Source organism: Melanostigma gelatinosum (genome assembly GCF_949748355.1).
Source record: "Melanostigma gelatinosum genome assembly, chromosome: 17".
Classification (NCBI taxonomy): Eukaryota; Metazoa; Chordata; class Actinopteri; order Perciformes; family Zoarcidae; genus Melanostigma; species Melanostigma gelatinosum.
In genome coordinates this window covers 581,354-605,927 of record NC_136650.1, presented here as the reverse complement: position 1 = coordinate 605,927, position 24,574 = coordinate 581,354, and the positions used below count along the sequence as shown (strand labels likewise).

General features: G+C 43.6%; 1 protein-coding gene across 3 annotated transcripts in view; it reads left to right on the top strand.

Moving 5' to 3' along the window:
- The window catches only part of phf14 (PHD finger protein 14), a 105,204-nt gene that overhangs the window by 8,872 nt on the left and 71,758 nt on the right, over positions 1-24,574 (top strand). For all 3 annotated transcript variants that reach the window (XM_079288493.1, XM_079288491.1, XM_079288492.1), the window contains exons 5-11: positions 9,244-9,403; positions 10,214-10,325; positions 11,184-11,321; positions 13,946-14,092; positions 14,309-14,579; positions 15,584-15,690; positions 21,044-21,139. In XM_079288493.1, the coding sequence (XP_079144619.1) occupies positions 9,244-9,403; positions 10,214-10,325; positions 11,184-11,321; positions 13,946-14,092; positions 14,309-14,579; positions 15,584-15,690; positions 21,044-21,139 (1,031 nt within the window). The remainder of the gene's footprint in view (positions 1-9,243; positions 9,404-10,213; positions 10,326-11,183; positions 11,322-13,945; positions 14,093-14,308; positions 14,580-15,583; positions 15,691-21,043; positions 21,140-24,574) is intronic.

Here is a 24,574-nt window from a genome sequence, read left to right as displayed (position 1 = left end):
ATATTGAAGATGTCCAATTTGAAACAAAATGAAATAAACAAATAAAAATAATACATTCAAGAATTATGTTAAGTTTAAGCGCAACATGAGGTATGTTGATATCCTCGTCCTTTCATCAATATTGAAAGAAAGAAACAGCCAGTGAGCTTCCACTGTTTACACTGAACTGAACTGCTCGGCAACAACTTGGGTCTATGTTTACTTCCTGTCAGGTTATGTCATTCAAATACACAATAATGTTACATTACTGTGACATTATTTTCAAAAAGATGAGAATATCTCCATTGCCTGGGGAGAGGGTCGACCTTTCTGTGGTGACTGGAATATTATTGGGCCTGTCTAGCTTCACTCTGATACTTCTGTCAGCACCTGCCCCAGGTGTGTGTGTGTGTGTGACTCTCACAGAGGGGCCGCCCCAGGTGTGTGTGTGTGTGTGTGTGTGTGACTATAGCACCTGCCCCAGGTGTGTGTGTGACTCTCACAGAGGGGGCGTGTCTATAGCACCTGCCCCAGGTGTGTGTCTGTGTGATGCTCACAGAGGGGGCGTGTCTACAGCACCTGCCCCAGGTGTGTGTCTGTGTAACTCTCACAGAGGGGGCGTGTCTACAGCACCGGACTAAGAATCACTCCGCCGTGGTGAAAGCGGTCTCTACAGTATTTTCCTTCTCATAGAGGCCTGGAACAGCTTCACACTGAAGTGGGTGTGAGTGGATTTCGTAGCTTGGCTCAAGTATTTTAACCAGATTTTGAAATCCTTTGTTTTCTACAACGGAGTGTCCCTCGTCGCTGACAGACGGGATGGTGTCTCTTCATATGTGTGGACATGCCGATGTTTTGCCGTTGTCGTGTGTCTCTCTTTAAATAACGCCGACATACCGTGACGGTTTCGTCCACCACCCTCATCCGTCATTATACGTTACAGGGAAGACAAAATGTCCCCAAACTTGCGACTTAAATGACGCCGCGGCTTCTGACGTTCCTCCGCTCGCCATGACGTCACCGTTAAATGCTTCTAAGCTGCTCCGTTCACGTGAACCCACCACTGCTTCATATCTGTTCACTGACACTCTGCATTGATATTCGGGGACTTGTTACTTGAAAAGGAACAGCAGCAGTAAAACTTCATAACACACTATGATGATTACACTGTAAAAAAAAGAAGAAAATAAATACTCGATTGATCCGCGGTTCACGAGTGATCTGAACCGCGAGGGGTGATCCGAACGGATCATGGAATATGATGGTGGGCAAAGTAATTTAACCAGTGTTGGCCATAACACCGAATACCGTGGTAAGCCTACTACTGGTGGAGTCACCCAAGGAAACGTTTCTGATGGGGGTAAGAGTACTTGAGAAAGAATAGGTTACAAGTGGTGGAAAAGAGAGAACAAGACAGGGTTCTGTTCACTCACCATCACTATAAACTACTCATTGTGCAGTACTGATAATGCTCCCTTAGGGTAACTAATGACTTACTCATGAACGTCAGTGGTGTATGGGCTCTGTTTTACTAAAAGTATGTGGAAATAAGGCTGCACAGTTAATCCAAATTGTATCAAAACCACAATGTGGCCTAGGAGGCGCAAAATATGGCAGACACATATTATTCTTTGTTTGGTTCAGATCCCTGCACCAATCACACCATAATCATGTTTTTTCAATGAAAATGAGAATATGATGTAAACATGTTCATTCTCTCCAATATCGCAAATCATATCTTTCAGAATCGCGCAGTCCTAGAAAATGGACACGTCTGTGTTTTAAATGGAAATCATCTTTATTGATTGTTAAGATGTAGTTTGGATTACTTCAAGGGGAACCTTTGCTGTGTACGCCTCCACTGGGCAATCGTAATGTATTCACTGCAATCGGATAGTCTGTCGAGTAAACAAGTAATGGATCTGGACTTGTTGAAATAACCCTGACCTACATGTAAGTATCAGCTTTATTCTGTAGCTGGATAAGTGAACATCGTGATGCTGGAGATGAAGGTGTGATCATAACAGGTTAGCTCATTTCTAGAGGTCACAATGTACTTTGTTGAAGGTTAAGACGAGGTCAAACAAGGAAGGACTTTCAGGCAGAGATGAGAGACGAGCTGTCTATCCTGAGCTCATACGAGCTGGTCTTGCTGCTCGACTTCCCTGCTTCTCTTTGTTCTTGCGCTGCACCACTGTCCAGACACCATCACTGCCTCTCAGACAAGAAGAGAGGCTGACATGAAAGGTAGGCGCACACGACCCGGGTGAGAGATCAAAAGATGCAATGAGCCGAAGCCCACAAAGCGAGCGTCTACACAGAGCACATAGAGGAGTCCTGTTCCTGCCTTTTGATGCTCACTCTTTCACAGTCATGCAGGCGGACATCGTTACCATACCAGAAGATCTCCCTTTGCTTTTACTGTAAATGCCAAAGCAGGCCCTTTCGTCACATATTCATGTGTTAAGCTTCTGGTTTTCCTTTTATTCGGTAGTCTGAACATCCAGAACCCTTATTTTGTCATTTAAGGGCTCGACATTTCTCTTATCTATGGTTACTGTAGAAGAGGTAGATGTTAATAATACATCACCATCAAGCTGTCTTCCCTTTCTGATCCAGTGAAAGTGATGTTGACTTTTATACTCGTATGTAAGTTCAATGTACTGTAAATACAGTTATTGCCACAAATGTCACCTTATTTGTTTAGTTTAATACTGAGAAAAAGTAGGTCGGATGATATGATTTTGAGCTGATATATTTTTATGAGGGTTGTTGACAATTTGAAAAAACATGTTTCCATATACATGGAAACTAATTTATATCAAATGTCATTTTTCATCAACCTTTTGTAATAATTTACTGTGACTACGGTTGGTGAAAATAAGAAATTGACAAATCAATATATCTTGCCAAAATAATTAGTACATGCTTAAATATCCCAGAGGCTGCTTTTTACATAGTGCTCATGACATTTTTACACGGTTCATAGAGAGGAACTGTTTCCCATGGTCATTTAGTACAAAAGGAAATGATTGCCATAGTGACAACCATGTCAGTGGGGCCATGCCGTGTTTTTGCAGCTCACCAGAAAGAGAGTGGAAGCAGCTCCGGAGACTGATGGCTGGCTCGTTAACTAGGCAGTTAACTAGGTAACTAGCCTGTCATTCCCTTGAGGGACGGGAAGTGAGGTGGAGGAGCGGCCACAAGCCCACTGTTTAGCTCATTGTTTTCTAACATGTGTAGCGTGACGGAATTAGCAAGCTGGCTAACTAGCCAGCTGTCGACTAGTTAGCTAGCTAGCTTGTTCTTTGCACAATACTTGGTACACTGGTTACAGAAAATGAGCCCAACAAAGTTGTCCCTTATCAGGTGATAGCAATGTGCTTTCCCACTCTGTGACAAGAGTGTGTGGATGAAGTATTCATTTGTTACATTTTAGTCATGAGCTTAAGAAACAGCTTTAACAAGCGCATTTTTCTTTAATACCGCATTAACCTCTTTTACTCCACCTCTCTTCGCCGTAGACCCATTTTTGGATAATAGGGATGTTTCGGGGGAGATAGCACACCAGCAGTATTTGCCACATAGAAGTGGTGCACATCATCTGAAAGCAGGAAATCATGGCATTTTTCTGCGATTGGATGGTGAAGTCTTCTGGTCTGGAACCTGCTCAGAAACCCTTTATTGTCAATATAACTAGAAAAACAATACATCCTCGGACTGCCCTAGGTCTCCAGGTTATGGTTTATCATCAAACATGAATACAATTGGGCTCATTGGATCAGCTTTCCAGTCATACCCAATTAATGCCAAGACCACAGTATGCAGAAAACTTTTTTTAAGAATGGGTTAAAACAGCGGTTCCCAAACATTTTAGGCCACGCACCCCCTTCTACATCCCGACCGGGTTCACGCACCCCCAACCCCCCCCCCCCCCCCCCCCACACACACACACACCTTAAAAAAAAAAAAGCAACAGAGCCGCATAAAAATCGGACGAATGAGAGAACAGTTTGCTCGCGCGTGGCGTTTGTTTACAAGATAAAAAAACACAAAAACTCTTCCTGCACCGTGCCTTCGAAAGATAACGAAGGTAACGGACGATTGGCCAGATTGGCCACATCTGTAGGCTCGTCTACTTGCAGAGAGTAAAACTCACTCTTCTTCACGTGACCGACTACTGTAGCCAGGATGTCTTCGGACAAAGCATCGATGCGCGCGACAGTGTTGTTGGACACCGGGATCATGTCCAACTTTTTCGCTTCTCTCTCTCCAATCATACATTCCACCATCTCTTTAACATTTTTCCCTCTCCACCACCGAGTCTCCTTCTCCCTATTACGCGGTCAGAATACTACCACAACACGCCGCCTGTCTTCGGCAGAAATGCGCTCATCCACGCACGGGAACAACACCGAGTTGTAATATATACCTCCATAACACCCCGCCACTCTCGGCTCATACCTCCCCAGCAACGAGGCACATCACCCGGTCACAATACCTCCAGAATGTCCCCCGGGTGAAATCCGGGACTTGGTTTTATGGTTCCGAGTGGCGGGGCGCTCACCCGTTGGCGCTGGGACGCGAGGTCTCCAGCCGCCCCCGCCGCGAGGCACCCGATCGTCAGGTCTGTCAGCCCTCGGAACAGGCCGCGGGGCAACAACTCGTGGGTGGCGGGGTAGAGGCGAGGCAGATCACAGAAAAATAATAAAGACTAGAGTATGGCAAAGATATGTTGATGAGAAGCGTATTTGTACGTCAAACACAAACGTAATCAGGGAGAAAATACGTTCGTGGTAAAACGTAATTGAGAATGCATTTTAGTTTTGGGGGAACGTAATTTTTAGGAGACAGGACTGCACCGCCATTACAGTTTTCCTCTCGCGCACCCCCTAGAGGCAGCTCGCGCACCCCCAGGGGTGCGCGCACCCCACTTTGGGAATCCCTGGGTTAAAACAACACATTTATAGTGCTATGCTTGGTTTTTGCCCCAAACTGCATTGGATTAGAATATGAAGGTCATATCTGTAATGGGAAGACCTATTAGTGCCAATAGAACCCATTTTCATTCCCATATCTTGAGGTGAGAGGTCAAGGGACCCTTGTGAATTTGTACATGCCAGTTTTTCCCTCGGAACTTTGGAGCATTATTTAGCACCTTCCCGACGAGCTAGCATGGCATGGTTGGTACCAATGAATTCCTTCTCGTTTCATATGCTAACGGTACCTTCCCTCTAGCTCTTACAATGAGCCTGCTAAAACCTCTGCATGACAGTAAAGTCAGCCTATGTTGGTGTTGTTGCTTCCAGAGCAGCTTCAGTACTCCTCATAGACTCCTAGAAGTCTCCTAGAGGGAGAATGGGGGAGAATAAAAAAGATATTCCCTCATTTAGTGTTTTAATGATAATGGTGGTGGTGGTGGAGAGTGCTGTTAAACATTTTGCACCGAAATGTCCCCTCGGTTGGAAGGGAACTGGTGACGATGAAGGTTGTATCATAGGAAGCACATCATTTCAGTGACGATTGTGCCCTTTAAGGAAACATCTGCATTCACTATCTTTCTCCACTCATTCATTCACATTTCTCTTGATTGGTAACTCATTTGTATTATATGGTATGTAGATGCCAACTAGGGCTGCACAATTAATCAAATTTTAATCGCGATCACGATTTTGACGTTTAAAATGCGTCCTCTGCTACATATCAAATCAAGCGCTTCCTCAACTAACAGTCAGCCGACCACGAACGAGATGGGAGGTGTCATGCGCGCACCCTGCAGACTCCGGTAGAAGTAGAGAGACAGACAACAGAGCAGATGGTCATGGGTGTCGTGTGAAAGCGAAATAAAATATCAGGAGCAGAAGGCGAGGAGCTAGCCCCTCGAAAAGGATCATCATTCGTTGTCTGGAAGTTTTTCGGCTTTAGGGCAAGTGATGTTAACCAAGAACAAATCATATGCACAGAGAGCGTTAGAGTTGTGTCTGCGCCGCAAAGCGATGCAGAGACGTGTACATTAGCTGGAATGTAGCACAACATGGAAGTGAAAGCAGTGCTCTGTTGATTTAATTTTGGGTAAAAAGTGTTGATACTATTTTATTTATATTTTCCTTCTACGAGATGCACTGTGATCAGGACCAGTCTGATGCAAAGAGTTGTACATTAGCCTGAATGTAGCACGACAATGGAAGTGGAAGCAGTGTTCTTGTTCATTTAAATGTGAAAGTGCAATAAAAAGATGTCTGTAAAATTAATGAACAATAGTGAAATAATCGTGATCACAATATTGATTAAAATAATCGCGATTATGATTTTGGCCATAATCGTGCAGCCCTAATGCCAACTGTGATGTGCTGCCCTAATGCCAACTGTGATGTGCTGTCCGAATAGCAGTTGGCGTTTTCATTTATGTGAGGTCCTCATCGCTTTTATTTACAACCCATGGGAAGGTGCCGACATTGCGTTTACTCTGCCTTTATACTCATTCTCGCTACTGGATGCATCCACACCATGGTGGCTTTTGTCGAAGGCAAGCAAACAGTTCTTTCTATTAAATCTCAATACAGTTTCTTGGTTCTTGGTTCAGTCAACTCTACCTTGCCCCCTTTTTTTCCTGCCAGGCTCGTCATTCCTGACAAGGATAATCTATCCTTCAGGGATTATGAAGATATCCTGTCGTCATCACTTTTTGTCAGCTTAGCTCATATTAGCCAGCAACCCGTGGCTTAACGGTCTGAGCTTTGTATCTCAGTTCAAAAGGAACACCGAAGATTTGTGCCACGGTTCAGCCATAAGTCGGTTAAACCAGCATGGTGGTCGTTCACAACCCCCAGTTCCACGGTTCAAAGCCCAATCAGTAAGGATGAAGCACCCAACTGTTGCAGTAACACCTCTTCCTTTAAGAAAGTAAACGTTGAGTGGAGATATATTGGCGCAAGCAGGATTTAACCTTCTGTCCTTGCCGCCTGCTGTGCAGGAAAATGGAGGTAGAAAAATAGGCAGTAGTTACGTTCGCATCTTGGGTAGTTCGATTGTAAGTAGTTTGCCCGTTTTGAAGGTCAGGACAAATTCCAGCTGTGACTTAATTGCACCAATCAGACGCTTGACTGGTGTATCCTGCCTCTGAGTTAAAAAAAAAAACACTGGCATGTGAAAACTTAAGATATACCCCACCAGCCTCTGAAGAGCAGAATTCAAAATGAGTGATTCAACGTGACACACGGCAAAGGTCTCGCAATCAGAAAAGGACATGGACCCACCAAACAAAGTGTAGAGCTGAATAAACAACTCCATCCGCCCCAGTGTTTGCTTTCGATGGGCGCCCGACTCCCCAGTGTGGCACACAGTGACGGGCATGCAGAACATTGAGCTTTAGATTTGTGAGTCTTTCCCATTGCTCTAAAAGCCTGAAGGCTGGTTGACTGAATTAAGAGTTAGTGTTATCTCCCCAGCGGAGGCAGAGTACTGATTGCTGCCCTCATTGGTAGTGAAGAGCACGTCTGCCTGGTGTAATAGCTGCCATAGAAACCACATCAGCCAAGTGATTGTTTAGGCAACCTCAGAAAATGAAGAGGACGACATTAAAATTTGTTCGCTTGGCTTCTTCATGCTTCTCTGGGGCACTTTTATATCAAATGTTCAATTTGTGGTGCTGCAGTGTCCGAGTAGATTGACAGCTTTGAAACCAGAGCAAACCAGGCCTATTTTGTACTTTGTCTTCTACCTCATTCTCAGAGTGATACAACAGCAAACCACAGGGCATTGAAAACAGGACATACAGTATAGCAAAATTAGCTACATATTGTAGCAGCTGGCTAAGAAAAGCTCTCAAACGGCAACATCATTCCTTTTGTACTTGTGGTTTTAAACACAAAGGTGGAGGCAAATGATTGTCCATGTCTACCTTCCATTGCTTTGTGTTGTCAGTGAAGGGCAACAATAACCTATGGCAGAGCAAGAGGCAGGTCCATGTTATCTCTTTCCATTTAGGTTTGATGGTTGATGGATTATGCCATTCAATTGACGAATGACAACACTCGACACCACAGAGGGTTTCTTGAATGTTTATCTTCCAGACAGAGGAAACCTGCAGTTGAACAGTAATAGTTTCTTGCTGTGACAAATAATGTTCTTGCTACATGCAAATTGTAATAAACTAAATGACATGTTTTTTGTACTTTCTCCAATATTTCTTGCACTTACATATTTATTATTTGGATTCCAGTTTATAACCACCTTTCTTTCTGGTTATTACTTTGTACTCACCATTTGAATTGCTGAGAGCTAAGATACAGAATGTGGCCACATTGTTAAAATGAAGTCTGTTTATGTTTTTTCCGTGTCAGTCAGACAGGTGCAGAGTTTGTAGAGGTTTGTAGCCTTACGGTATCTTATTTGGATACATTTTTAGACCCACTAACTATTTTATCATTGCCCTACTTTACTTTCTGTCGTTGTGCACACTTTATTGTGAGGGGTTATTACCAACAACTCAGGTGCACTCATTGTCCCTTTTACCTCAGAATGAAGTGGTTTTGACATTCTAGATAAACTCGTAGCTTGTCTACAACCCTCCTTCCCTGTACAACTTCATTTGAACCATATCATTACATTCACAAATCTCAGTAATGAACCTGGTGAGCAGAATGATGTCAAAATACAAACAAAATGGCCAAACACCATATGACAACCAGGGGTCCTGGGTTGTGCACGGTACTTCTAAAACAGACGAGGCCTATATTATATTATATATATATATATATATATAATCTTTTGAGCCATTTTCAACCATGAAAAGGGCAATTTTATTTACAAATTTGTGTACTTTGATGTGTTAATATGATTTAATTTGTAGCTTAAAAAACAGGTGAGCAGTTACTCTTTAATATATAAACTGGTCTACTCATCCAGTGAAAACAGTTGTTTAATGTCTTCCGTTCTAAAGGAGCTCTATCCAGTCTAAGAAAATAACCCTTATGATGTCATAGTGATGTTCTCAGAATAGAGCGCCTCAGGAACAAAGTATGTTCATCGGCCAACCTGGAAGTTAGCATCGCACTGGTTTCCTCAACAAAAAGCCAGTGGGATTTTTCCATTGAATTTTGGATTTTTGCAGAAAATAATCTCTGGTTTTTGATAATCTACACAAATGAACACCACTTTTCCAATGAACAGTCAGCTCATAGGCCTGTATTTCCTCTGCTTCTTGGTGAATGTTATAGCAATATAATCGATAATGCCATACCGGCCATCCTTTTCTGTTTCCAGGATGTTACGGTGTGGACGGCGAGAGCGACTCAATCATGAGCTCTGCCTCAGAGAACTCAACAGAGCCTTGGTTCTGTGACGCCTGCAAGAACGGAGTGACTCCGAGCTGTGAGCTGTGCCCCAACCAGGACGGCATCTTCAAAGAGACTGACGCTGGGAGGTGGGATACAATGACACATTGACCCGGTGGTCAGCTGCCATTTACGAGAGGCAGCGAGTGTTACATGTCCAGAAACAAATAATGCCCAATGACCTCCGCTGGTTGAAATGCTGAAGGCAATATGTGTACAATCTAAATTGTACATACAGTATATTCAGCATTGGAGAAAAAGGGAAGTTGGATTTAGGAGGCGAGAGAGAGAACTGGCAGAGGAACGAGAGAAGAGGATGGAGGGAAGAGAAGAGATAGAGAATGAAAAGGAGTGAGAGAAAAGAGTGTTATGTGAAGCGTGGAGACTTCAGCCACGTTATCGCTGATAGTGCTCCTCAGCTAGGCTGCACCCGAATTTACTACTTCACTAGAGCATGAAAAACACAGCAAATTAAACTGTGAAGCGGTTGCTTGCTAGAGATGGATATCTTTATATTGGACTTCGGATTCTCTTCCCTAAAGTCCGCATTTCAAATTGTGTCACACCAAACCACAGCTAGAGTCTGGGGCTACATAAATCTATGAATCCATGTCTTTTTGAAGTGTCTGAGCAACTCACTGCAGCCATTTTCATGATGTGAAGTTTGTTGTTGTCTGCAGTAATCCTCCATACTAAATGCAAAAATAACCACGGACATAGACTTTGATCAATTTGATGGCGTTGCTTGAAATCACTGACCGGAAATCAATACATTTTAAATGTCACCTTTTTCAAACTCGGGCAGGGCAAGTTTTCATGCTAATGTGTTCTAATTTTTGTTCTCTTGATCTACAAACCAGTTCATCAACCCACCTGGTTTTCTTCCTCTTCATTCTTAGATGGGTGCATGTGGTCTGTGCACTTTACGTTCCCGGCGTAGCATTTGGAGACATCGATAAACTACGACCAGTGACGCTCACTGAGATGAATTACTCAAAATACGGGGCCAAGGCAAGTACTCTTTTTACACATTTATGCAGGTGGGATTATAAATTCATGTCACATGTTTCACATCCTGCAGGGGCCACTTTCTAAGTCATTATTCTGAGATACTAAGTCATTATTCTGAGATACTAAGTCATTATTCTCGGATGCTAAGTCATTATTCTCGGATACTAAGTCATTATTCTGAGATACTAAGTCATTCTGAGATGCTAAGTCATTATTCTGAGATGCTAAGTCATTATTCTCGGATGCTAAGTCATTATTCTCGGATACCAAGTCATTATTCTGAGATACTAGGTCATTATTCTGAGATACTAAGTCATTATTCTGAGATACTATGTCATTATTCTGAGATACTAAGTCATTATTCTGAGATACTAAGTCATTATTCTGAGATACTAAGTCATTATTCTCAGATACTAAGTCATTATTCTCAGATACTAGCAGAAGTGCGAAACACTTCAAATCACTAAACGCAGTTGAACTCTTGTTTGAAGAATGAGATGAAGTTGAACTGTCAGGTGAAGAGTAAAAGATGAAAGCAGTTGAAATGTCAGTTTATCTCTAAGCAATGAGAACTGTCATTTTGCCCTTGAAATATCGGTTGAAGTGGAAGTGCTCGAGATAGTTTGTTGCATTTCAAGTGTCAAAAATAGTTGAAGTGAAATCAAAAGCATCTAAAATGGAATTCAGCCATCATTGATTTCATTATTTACACCTGTCCAGTCAAAATGTCTTCTGTGGAAAAGGCCAATAGATTAAAGTAGTCGCAGTAAAGCAACAGATGTGGTGATGGGCTCAAAGAAACCAGTGTTCGTTGCACCTGCAACTTGACATCTCCCTGTTGCATTCTGTTGCATTCAGGAGTGCAGTTTCTGTGAGGACGCCCGCTTCGCCCGGACCGGTGTGTGCATCAGCTGTGATGCAGGAATGTGTCGTTCCTATTTCCATGTCACCTGTGCACAGAGGGAGGGGCTCCTGTCTGAGGCCGCAGCAGAGGAGGTGAAACAAATTCTACATTTCAGACAACATGCTCGAGGCAACTGTTTAAATGGCAAACCAGATTGAAGCGATTTTCAAAGAGTTATGGTTTCATGATGTAGGTAAAAAACACCAAACAAAAGTAAAGACCAGCCGTGAGTCTTGTCCCTCAGCTTATCTGTGTCCTCATTAGGGTTGGGTACTGAAAACCGGTGCCGGTATGGTACCGGTTCCGATACGACCGGAATCTACCGGACCGAAATGCAACGCAGATTTCGGTGCTTCCTTTCGGTGCCTGAGCCGATTGAAATACTTTTTTACACTACTCGTTAGCTCTAGGTTAGCTCGTCCTAGGACCGATGCTATCGTTAGCATCGGCCCTCCGCTCCTCACTCATAATATTATTACAACCGGACAAGCTGTGCGCGCTTAGAAACAAACCCCTCCATCATTCTGACTAAGCTTTGGCCATGATTTATTGAAAAAAAAACAAAGAACGAGATCTGTCATACGGCTGGCAGGCTACGGACTTACTCCATCGACATCCGGGTCCTTAGCGCTGCCGCTCATAACAAGCACAATATCCGGCACGCAAAACCTTCTTCTTCTTCTTCTTTGAGGTGTAGTGGCGGTTGGCAAACGATGAAGTGGCGCATTAGCGCCACCAATTGGTAAAATAAAATAAAATAAGTCAGGAGAGGTCGTATTTTGCCAGAGAATGCAAATATGCTCATATTTCTGCAAAATAATTGCTGAAGTTTGAAGCTGTAGTGTGTGTACAGAGTGTGTGTGTTTTGTATTTATTTATATTTATAGTATACTTTAAACAGTTAATATATTGTTCAATTTGAAGAAAAAAGTATCTGTTCAGGCACCGTTTAGACACCGGTATCATTTTAAAAGTATTGTTTTAGCACCGGTATCGGAAAAACCCCAAACGATACCCAACCCTAGTCCTCGTCACACGGGACGGTCAAAGGTAGGTACTTTAATTACCATATTTATCATTTACATTTCACTTTCAGGTTCACAACACTAGAAAGATGTTGTTTTTCCTTGTACGATCAACGAAGCAAAGTTATTATTTGCCTGACATTTCTGCACAGATCAAGATCTGGCTACACTGATGTTATTAGTGTTATACTATTTGTAGAATTAGATTCCAGTCGTGGATGCATAGGATTGTTTTCTGCTTGTGTGATCTAAACATACCCAATAACTCCAGAGAATCATTTCTTTTTGTTTGTTTTTATCGAGCAAAAAATGCTGCCTCGATCCATGTTTGTTGGCGTTCAGCCTTTCAAAAACATTTTCACACTGTGGCCAAAACACAGTTTATACAACCTCAATGTATGAATGTAACTGTAACAATGTAACAGTGTGAGCTGATCAGCTGTGATATTGATTCATGGATATTAGCTGCAAACAGGAAAAAGCTAACAGAAGCATTTTGAGTTCCAACAGTTTCATTGATAATCAATACTCTATGTATAGAGAATACATATAGAGGGCATGTATTGGGGTTGTCTGTCCGTACCACTCTCATGAACAGGATACCTAAGACACGCCTTGAGGGAGTTTCAATACATCGGGCACAGACATCTGCTTCAACCGAAGGAGGAAGTGATTCGAGTCTGGAGGTCAAAGCTCACTGTGACCTCACAAAACACATTTTTAACCATAACTCAATGATTCGTATGCTAATTATGACAATTTCACACAGATGTCTAATAGGATAAGTTGACGACGTGATGATATTTGGACAGATATAAAGTGAGCCGGTAATTCTAGTTTTAATAAAGTATTTCAACAAGAACTGGGGTTTTAACACTCACGGTCCATCTTGCTGAGCAGTTCATGTACGCACCAGACATCGTCTATTTCTGCACAATAAGCATCCAGAAAAGGGCCGACTGCAAATCACTGAATCCATTCAATCGCACTAAAAGGCTTCTATCAACATGCTGATGTCATCCACGGCAACTAGTTAGGTTTAACTGGTCCCAGAAGGCCAGCAGAGAACAACTGCTTCTGCTTTTCTTTGTGTGTGAGGAACGAAGGACTGGGTTTTATCATGTCAGTGCAGTAAAAGCTGTAAACCAGAGGTCTTCAACAGGGGGTCCGCGGAGGTACTGCAAGGGGTCTGCGAAATCTTTGGTTGATTAGAAAATAAAAAAATATTTTTTTTATCTTTATGCATGGCAGTGGTACTAATAGGCCATCACTCATTTTTCGTTTCCACGTTTAAAATGAAAACATCAGTTTGAATAGCTTGTATGCATGATTATCATGCAATTGACAGACAATGTTGATATTGGCATTAGTATCAGCTGACACGGTATGTTTATGAAAAGCAGTGGCACGGCCTCCCTACTCACTGTACCTGTTTAAAATGAAAACATGAATATTTGAACCTGTGTATTATTTGAATAGCTTAGTATTGAATGCACAATAAAGAGGTATACACGGTACTAGGCCCATTTAATATAAAACACAATGTTATACAATATATATAGTCGGGGGTCCCTGCTCCATCTCTCTATCAGTTTGGGCGTCCTTGACCTGACCCCTGCTAAACGATAAAGTTCCCATTCTTTATCTCTTATTACGACTGTTAATGCATGCGTGTGTTTCTGCTTCCTCAGGACATTGCCGATCCGTTTTTTGCGTACTGCAAACAGCACGCTGACCGCTTTGACAGGAAGTGGAAAAGGAAGAATTATCTGGCCTTACAGTCATACTGCAAAGTCTCTCTGCAGGAGAGAGAGAAACAACTCACTCCGGAAGCCCAGGTAATGTTCATTCATTCATGTCAGCCGCAGAGCCACATGTCAGAAGAGCTTTTAAACATCTGCATGTGTGATTGTACCTCTATTTAAACCTGCTCATGTGACTCAACAAGGAGAGAAAGATGAGGTGAAGACTAGGTCTGTTAGGGTTAGGGCTGGAATATCATGAGTTTAGCGGTACATACAGTTGTGTGTAAAGATGTGTGAATCCTACCGCAGGCCCGCATCACTACCCGCCTGCAGCAGTACAGGGCAAAAGCAGAGCTGTCCAGGAACACTCGGCCTCAGGCGTGGGTACCCCGGGAGAAGCTGCCGCGACCCCTGACCTCTAGTGCCTCGGCCATCAGGAAGCTGATGAGGAAAGCTGAGCTGATGGGCATCAGCACCGACATTTTCCCCGTGGACACGTCCGATGCTAGCGCCAGCTTGGACGGACGCAGGAAGCACAAGCAGCCCGCCCTCACAGCAGACTTCGTCAACTACTACCTGGGTGAGGAAACTCGTAGTCCGCTCCAGTCACTGCAGGTTGTTGTGTTCTTCCGCTCAGATTGTGGAAATTACTGTAAAAAAATGACTAATAGCACCAGTGGAGAGTATTTCTAATTATCTGATATGAGTTTTAGAGTCACTTGAGAAGCTTTAACCATTTCCCTGCCATTCTCTCTTCACCAATGACTCCGGGGAAAGGTTTTGCAGGAGGGCTGCATGATATATTGTTTCGGCATTGGGATGTGCGTAAGCGCAGTAGTCGAATCGCCTGTATTGAAAAAGCCGCAGCGACGCTAGCAGCACTGTTATCCTTTTCTTTTCTGCCTCCGTTCTCCTTCAGAGCTGCCTGAGGAAGAGCTTAATAAAACGTGATGCTTATCTGTAAGCTCGCTGACAGTCCCTCTTATGGCTGTCCCGTGCTCCGTGCGCTTGAATTTATGGATATGCATGTAGAGCATCAATAACAATTCAAAGTAAGAAACTTCTAATCGTTTTATAATCTCTTATTTTTAGATCTAAAGTGCAAAACGAAGTCCGGTGTCACGATTGTAATTTGATCAAAGCTGAAAGGGTTTTGTATTTATCTCCATACTGTATATAAAAGGTGGTTAAAGGGAGAGTTTGGATCTTTTGAAGGGGGATTGTGTCGGGTACTTGTACATAGTCAGTGTATTACCGACAATAGGCAGCGGTCGGCACACCTCCAGTTTGGATAAACGGGCAGGGCTAGTGTCCCGTCTACTGTAGGTAATAAACTGACGATGGATAAGAACCTCATACAACCCCACTTCAGAACACCCCAACCATCCCGATGGTTGATGCTGTTTCTCCCCAAATAAATGATTGTGGTGCCAGATGTGTGAGATGCCACGCCAGTAACCTTGGGAGCAGACTCCATTAGCCTGCAGCAGAGGGCCTATCTGCCATCAGTGCACTCTCTCATGTGCATTTCCTGTATATATAGATTGTGATCGTGCTATTGATTTTTCTCCCATTGATGTTCAGAGCGGAACATGCGAATGATCCAGATCCAGGACAACATCTCTGAACAGAAGAACTTAAAAGACAAGCTGGAGAGCGAGCAAGAGAAGCTGCACGTGGAGTACAACAAGGTGAGCAACACAACCCGAACCCAGCAGGTCATCGCTGCTGCATGGAGTGCTCCAACTCATTTAATATTGCACTAACAATAGGTTATTTATAGGTTGTTTGCTAATAATATTTAAAGATTAAAAGATATATATAATGCAAAAAATCATGGTGAAAATAGAATTCCAGCAAGAATCCACAGCCATGCCAGCAGTTCTTGTGTTGAGGTTGAGGTTTAGCAGGTGTACTGTTTGCTAAGATCACCATCTTAGTGTGTTGGCATGCTAACATTTGCTAATTAGTACTAAATTCAGTATTTGGTCATAAAACATAGTATTTGCTGAATTAAAGATGTTGACCTGATGATGGTGCTGGAGGATTATTTATGGGATCGTTAAAGATGCGACACCCTGAGGGGAACACGTATGTCTCTACCAAATTGACTCTTTGCTAAGCCCGCCCACTCGCTGTGACTTCTTCAAGCTGTTGGAGCTGCCATGGAGCCCACACTGTCACCAACTGCACACCTGCCTGCATCAATAGTATCTGCATTAATCAGCACACCTGCATTGCCAGTTTCAGACCGACGCAGTTGTCAGTGTCTCGCTCAGCACCCAAATGTACTTGTGGCCATCTATGGTCTTAAAAGGAGGCGTGGTCAGGCGCATTGTTGGCGAACACAAACCTGATCGAAGGTCAATGGTGCAGTATTTTGCTGCTTTTTTGGCATTATTCGTATACAAAGATAAAGAGACGAGTTCAACACGCTCGTAAATGCTTCATGCACTTTAGAGCAGTGGTCACCAACCTTTTTAAGCCCAAGATCCCCGACCTCTGCCTTGGTGACAGGCATGATCTGCCTATTGAGGAGTTGAGAGAAAAAGACTGTCCAGACCAGGGGCGTCTCTAGGATTTACAGAAAGGGGGGGGCTTGGCCCCAAGGGGAGCGTGTCATGTTTGCGCGCAATTTAGTTTGGGGCCCATTTGGGGCCATGAAAATCCATTGTTTCAGACAGTTCATAGATTGGTTCAATCAGAAAGAGTGTGATTTTGCTCTGTAGTTTTGTTTGCATTCAGCATATGATAACACAAGAGACAGAATTTAAGGGTCATAGTGAAATTTGACAACACAAATATGAACCTTTCTCAAATAAAGAGAGAGAAATCATTTTCCTGCTTGTGAAGGAAAGACGGACAAACTAGCATTTTCAGGCATTCATGAATCAGGCGGAGATCTTTTCTGACGTTGGTCTTCTGAAGTCCGGAAGAAAACATTTCAGAAGACATTTCAGAAAATGTTCGAGAATGAGTCCCAATGTGTTTCTGAATTTATTTTTATTTTATTTTGGAGAGCGACAGGGAAAGTCTCCGAGATCGACCGGTCGATCGCGATCGACGGGTTGGCGACCACTGCTTTAGACCATTCGCAAATAGTCCCCGGCGAGACTGGCGTTTGGTGTGAACACGGCATGATTAGGTCGTACTGATTTCTCTGCCTCCGCCATGTGTTTCAGAACAACGGGTCTCTCCGACGGTCTTTCCTCTACCGCTCCGCTCTTTTTTCTTTTTCTTTTTTCTACTCCGCAACTTATTGAGTGGCGTAATAATCGCGCGACACAACGAATCGATAATGAAATTTGATAATCGATAATGAAAACTATTTTAATAATCGATTATTATCGATTTTATCGATTCGTTGTTGCAGCCCTAAATTCTTTCATCTTATATATTAAGGAGGTGGCCATCTTACCTCGGTTTCTTATGGACAAGGCTTAGCTTAGCGTGTGCAAGTATCACCACATCAGACATGGCCTCAGTATGTGTTCTCTCATCTCCCCTCAAAGATGTGACCTCTGAAGAGGCTGCCGCTCCATTTGTCAACACGAGGAAGGGAACACAGCAGCGAAGTAAAAGTCACAAGAGTTAATGTTGCGTTCAGTCGTCTGCCGTGCGTGTTAAGCGTTATTAATGGAGTGTGTGTTGCTAATTGCACTGCCTGAGTTGCTCTGACATGACTGTGGCCTTGGAGAGAATGCCAGTGGAGGAACGTCATTACAAGTCTGGCTTTGACTGATCTGTAGTCCTATAGCCCAGTACAAGGTTGACTTTGTGACACAAGGCTCAACTCTTGCAGATCATATTCATCAAACTGTTACGTTGACTGCAAAATGTGTTTAAAGGTTCACCTGCAACATAATGGTGCAACTGTGCACATTCTAACATGTATAAGGCTACTCTTCTACCCAGGCGGCAACCTCCGGTTCTGCCAAGTGAAGCCAATACAGAAGTGTTTCAAAAATGTCATTCTCTCTTCTGACCACCAGGGGCGACTCCTCTGGTGGTGGTATAGAAGTCTATGAGAAAATGACTCTACTTCTCTCTTGATTTATTTCCTCAGTAAACATGAGCTTATGGTGTCAATCTCTAGTTTCAAGTCTTATTCAATACAGCATGATGTCCATTTAGAGCCAAACAGACCATAAAGCAGGGGATGCTTTAGGGCGGGGCGGTATACCAGTTTCAATTTCCCAAAAACCGTCATACCGGTGTACAGCCGAAACAACTTCTGTTGCTCTTCAACAGGCATCAAAATATATTGTTCGCCGCTGGGGGTGCTACGATCGGAGCTAGTTGTCTTACCTGTGAGAGGGAACCCTACTCATGGTTTACTTTTTAACAACAATTTACAACCCACAACTAATGCTCTTTAACAAGGCAAAACACCATGACACAACAGTTTGTGACAGATAAACAATTTATAGCACTAATAATTGTACATTTATAAAAATTCTCCGCCGAACTGCATGCTGGGTAAACCTCGCTAACAACAGTCTGCTAACCGCTGGGAGCTAACAGCTCTGTTGCGGCAGTAACGTTACATTAGAGAACAGAAAAGAGCGATGCAGGATGAACAAAGACTGAACAACAAAAGGTATTTAGGTCAGACACATATGCAACGCTGATTACCGTAATATGTGTGGTATTTGTTATAAATGTACGTTGTTACATAGACTGTGATAAGAAGCTGGGGGCTTCTTCTTCTTCTTTAAATTCAATTGGCGGCTCGCTACTTGCATAGGTGCATACCGCCACCTACTGTACCGGAGTGTGCATTTTCAGGGTAACGTTTTCTTCACTGTTCTGATAATAAAATAAAATTATATATATATATATATATATATATATATATATATATATATATATATATATATATATATATATATATATATATATATAAAGAAATAAACCTAAACAACACCTACTAACAACTAAATCCTACGGTCTAATCCCGTTTCTTTCCATGGAGGGCTTTAGGACCCAGGGGAATGTAGGTAAAGGAAACAGGAAGTGACGGAACGGAAGACACGCCACACAAACAGCTGTTCACCGCTCACTGGCCGGCCGTTTCTTCTTGGCGTTAATTAATTAATGCTTTAACGCGGGAAAAAAATACCGTGAAATACCGTGAAACCGCCAGAGTCTTACAAAATACTGTGATATGCATTTTTGGTCATACCGCCCAGCCCTACTACACAGTGATTGTCAGGTCGCTGCCGCTACCAGAGCCGTCAATCCAAGATGACGATCGCCGAACTTGAGGATTCAAAACATCAGTGCACAAACCAATGGGTGACGTCCCCATGACCACGTCCCCTTCTTATACACAGTCTGTGGCTCTACTCGTGTTGCTGTGAGCCAGCTGATTGCACTACAGAGTAGCTTAATATCAGATATGCTTTTGATTGTTTTCCAGATGAAAGAGAACCTCATTTAAAATCACACTGTACTGTACTGTACTGACATGTATTATAGTTCCAGGTGTGAGGGTAAAAGTACACAGAGATGATGGTTTGGTAGGTGTTTGGTACACTGGCTTTGATCCACCATCATCCCGTCTCTGCTGCATGACAAGCTCTCCCAGCTGCAGGTGCCCGACTCCACCTGCAAGTGGATCACAGACTTCCTGTCTGACAGGAAGCAGCACGTCAAGCTGGGAAAGCACGTCTCATCCTCCAGGACCATCAGCACCAGCTCCCCCCAAGGCTGCGTTCTTTCCCCTCTTCTCCCTGTACACCAACAGCTGCACCTCCAGTCACCAGTCCGTCAAGCTCCTGAAGTTTGCGGATGACACCACCCTCATTGGACTCATCTCTGGTGGGGATGAGTCCGCCTACAGGTGGGAGACGGACCATCTGGTGACCTGGTGCGGTCTGAACAACCTAGAGCTCAACGCTCTAAAGACAGTGGAGATGGTTGTGGATTTCAGGAAGAACGTAGCCCCACCAGCCCCTATCACCCTGTGTGGCTCCCCCGTCGACGTGGTGGAGTCCTTCCGCTTCCTGAGCTCCATCATATCCCAGGACCTCAAGTGGAGCTCAACATCAGATCCATCACCAAGAAGGCTCAGCAGAGGATGTACTTCTTGAGGCAGCTGAAGAAATTCAACCTGCCAAAGACAATGTTGGTGCATTTCTACAGAGCCATCATCGAGTCCATCCTCTGCTCCTCCATCACGGTCTGGTACGCTGCAGCCACTGCAAAGGACAAGGACAGACTGCAGCGCATCATTCGCTCTGCTGAGAAGGTGATTGGCTGCAATCTGCCGTCCCTCCAGGACTTGTTTGCTTCAAGGACCCTGAAGTGAGCAAGAAGGATTGTAGCTGACCCCTCTCACCCTGGACATGATCTATTCGTGCCCCTTTCATCTGGTAGGAGGCTGAGGTCCATCAGGACCAAGACCTCACGCCACACAGTTTCTTCCCGTCCGCAGTCGGGCTCATTAACAGAGCCCGGGACCCCCACTGACTCTGTCATCCCCAGGACATCCCTGTTTCTTTATTTAAACACACTCATCACTTTTAACTTTCCACTTCCACTTCACTTGTTTTACAGTCCTGTTATCTGTTTTGTTGTGCACTTTATTCTATATTTTATTGTAAATTGAATTTGTTTCTTTCTTGCACTGTGCTGATTGTGATAGTTATTGTTTACTGTTAAATGTTACGCACCACCCCGCCACGACAAATTCCTTGTAGGTGCAAACTTGCTTGGCAATAAATGGTTCTGATTCTGATTCTGATTGAGAACAGATACTAGTGCAAGTCTCAAAGATCTACTGGTCGCATAGTTCTACTGAATATCTGATGTTGTCGACTGGAAACTCCGGTAAACTGTTTTGATTATTAAAGGTACGGAACATTTCAAACACTTTCCCTCAATGCACCAGGTCACAATAGGCTTTATAACGGAAATGAAATGTCATAGCATAAGATCTGCGGTTTGCCTATGTATTTGATGCCCTGCTTTCATATGCTTAATAAAATGTGAGTGTGTGTGTGTGTGGGGCCTCACCTTGTGTCCTCTCCCCTCCTGCAGCTCTGCGAGTCCCTGAAGGAGCTGCTCAATGTGAACGGGGAGCTGCGGAGTGAAGGCCAGGCCATGTGGACTCTGCTGGGGGGCATCCTGGACCAGGTACCACCACCATCACTGCCTCTTCACACACCGTCCCACACGTCTTCTGTCCTGTTCTCCACACACATATCAGCTGTTGAGACGGTTTACACAACACTAGCAATGGTTGTGGGTTAATCATATTGGGACCAGCAACCCGCATGGCCAACAGTGGTGTGACACTGCAGTCTGTAATAACCCTGCTTTCTAGACTAATGCCTTCACTTTGCACTGACTCATTGACCTGTCATCTGCCATGAAGTCAGACCTGACTGTCTCCCGCTTCTCCTTCCTATGGTAACCAATTGCAGAGATGTGCCACTGTGGCTGATGGGTTCTTAATGAATGTGAACTGCAATCTGCATGGAGGGGGGAGGGGGGGGGGGGGGGGGGGGGTCCTGGACAGCGGTCCTGTGACTCCTGCAGCGTTCAGGTGTATATGGTGATAACACAGCACTCCTTTCTTTGAACTGAATCTTTTCTTTCACACTTTCTGGCACACAAATATGGAGCCCTGAAGAGTTTCGTGTAAATTATAAATCATGAAATAATGATGAGATTAATCAAAAGAGTAGAATATATATGTATGGAGTGATGTGTTGTTCGGAAATGTATCACATACACTGCCGTTCAAACGTTTGGGATCACTTAGAAATGTCGTTAACATACATTAAATGAGTTTAAATAGGAATAAATGTCATTGACAAAGTTAGAAATAATGATTTTTAATTGAAATAAAACTTTGGTCAAAGAATCCTCCATTTGCAGCAGTTGCAGCCCTTTGGCTCTCTAGCTGTCAGTTCAAGAGAGTTCTCCCCATGCGTCCTGGAGCACCTTCCACAAGTCAGGTTGGCTTGATTGGCACTTCTTGCGTCCCGTACGGTCAAGCTGCTCCCACAACAACTCAACAGGGCTGAGATCCGCTGACTGTGCCGCTCCATGACAGACAGAATAATAACTGCTTCTCTGCTAAATAGTTCTCACATAGTTTGGAGCTGTGCTTCGGGTCATTGTCCTGTTGAAGGAGGGAATCGGTTCTTTGTTTCTGGCCATTGTGAGCCTGTAATGGAACCCACAGCTGCTGATGCTCCAAATACTCAACTAGTCAAAGAAGGCCAGATGTATTGCGTCTTTAATCAGCACAACAGTTTCAGGGTTTTCTGATGAAATGACCAACTTGCATTAGCAGACTCAGCTTGTCGTTGGAAGACGGGACTAATGGTAGCTGAGAATGGGCCTCTGTAAGCCTCTGTGGATGTTTCATTAAACATCAGCTGTTTACAGCTGCAGTAGTCACTTACAACACTAACAATGTCGACACAATATTTCTCATCAATATGATGTTATTTTAATGGACAAAACGTGCTTTTCTTTCAAAAACACGCTGATTTCTAAGTGACCCCAAACTTTTGAACGGCAGTGTACATATGGCAGCCAAGTGACCGGTTCCAGACAGACAGACCACTAATCGTCTCCGTGTTTCACATTTAACATTTAGAAAGCTTGATCTAATCGTGCAACTGCAAAACAAAAGCGTCTCTTTCTGAGGTCTTATGAGCTCTGGACAGTTTCAAGAGAAGAAAACCATGCATCAGGATCTAGTTTATTACTTCCTTTGTCTCATCTCAATATCAAATAACGTGAAAGATGCAGTTCAGAGGAGTGCAACAGGCACCGGGGAGAGGAGAGGGACGGACTAGTTCCTCAGCTTCACTGTATGTATTTGAGATGAATGAAATCCCCCACTGAGAGGTAAGAGGTGATCGTAATACAAGAGTTTGAGATCCCTGTTCTAAGTGAAGCATTTGTTTTCAGAAGCATGACTATAAAACACCAGGACTGAAGGAAAATGTCCATATGTACATTATTTCACCATGTTGTCTCACAGTGGTCAGTTCATGATGGACGAACAGCCTACAGAGTATCTATGTAGTACCGCAGTCTCCCCAGCCTCTATAAAGATCCAATGAATGTAGTTTTTATACAAACCAATTAACCAAGTGAAAACCAGCTTAAGCTGCTATAAAAAGACTTCTCCCCTGTCGTCCCTGCTGGTCTGTACTTCAGAGGGCAGTAATGTTCTAAATAGAGCGTACACTCTAGGGCCAGTACCATTGGCTGGTGAGAGCTGGGGGCGGGAGGTAGCGGCAGGTACAGTTTGATAGCTTTATTGTGCTTACAGACAGCGTAACCCAGGGAGACTGCAGTTACTGCTATTGGTCACTCCGAGATGTGGGCCCACATTTCACCTCCCTTGCAATCACCAAGTTCACCTATATGGAGGCGTCGGCGCTGCTTTGGTTAGTTCCGTTGTCAATGTCTGTTATTTCTGACCACTCATTTGCTGTCCCCCACATGTTAGCCTATTCTCCAACATGGATTTGGAAAAACGAAATAGAGTCTCCTTGTAGTATTCCCCCAGCCACAAAGACTCACAGGAGCTTCAGTGAGTGCAGATCAAGCCACAGTGATCAAAGTCAGATCAGCAGAGCAAAGTTCACTACCTGTCAACATCTGCATTGAAAAATAACTTGCATCCTACCCTGCTATGACCCCCCCCCCCCCCCCCATGTCCTTTCCAGCAAGTCACTCCTCAACATCACATATCTAAGCTGATTTTAATGCAAAACAGGTTTACCACCCAACCACCCCACAGACACAGTCCCTTGAACTGATGCCCCACTCATAAAACCCCAAACCAATATTACCTTTAATTGTTCATGATTATATAATTATTATTGGAACACATATAACAACACTTTCTAAAACTGTCAATGTCGGAAAAACAAAAACAGGATTATTATTCCTATTTCCACTTGTATTTGAATGCAAGTACAAATAATTACACATGCATATACAGGAAAATATAAATATCATCAGGAAACAACAACAATGACTGGAAATTGCTATTTTTAGAGTTGTCCCTACATTTATCAAATGAGACTTTCTGGGTCAAACGTTACAGGATCAGCAACAAAGGCATTATGCAGCAACAACCACCACCATGCATATATTAGCGTAGTGGATCAGATGATGTTCATGGAGGCAAAGACGTTACCAGCTGAAACTGGTCGACCGACCTATGGTGCTGCTTAATCACTCGCTCACTCACACGCAGACACTTTGTCGTTCACAGGCTCCTCCGCTTTGCAGCGGTCCAGCCAGGAATGATGCATGAAGTGGATGATACCTGTAGCTTTATGCGTTGTTGGTTGTCCATAACATTTTTTCGGCAGTGTTTTCTAGTTAGTGTGTTGACCTCTAAGATCAGAGGAAGCTGTTAACTCTGACCCTTTAACTAAAACTATTATTCATTAGTTCCACTTTGGTGCCTGGTACTCCTTCGGGGTTTTTATGTATATAAGTACCAGCTAAAGCCATAAAAAGCCTTATTAAAAGTATGGTCGTTGAGAGTGTGAGCCGTGTGGATAAATGGTTGAATAATGCTAATGCAGT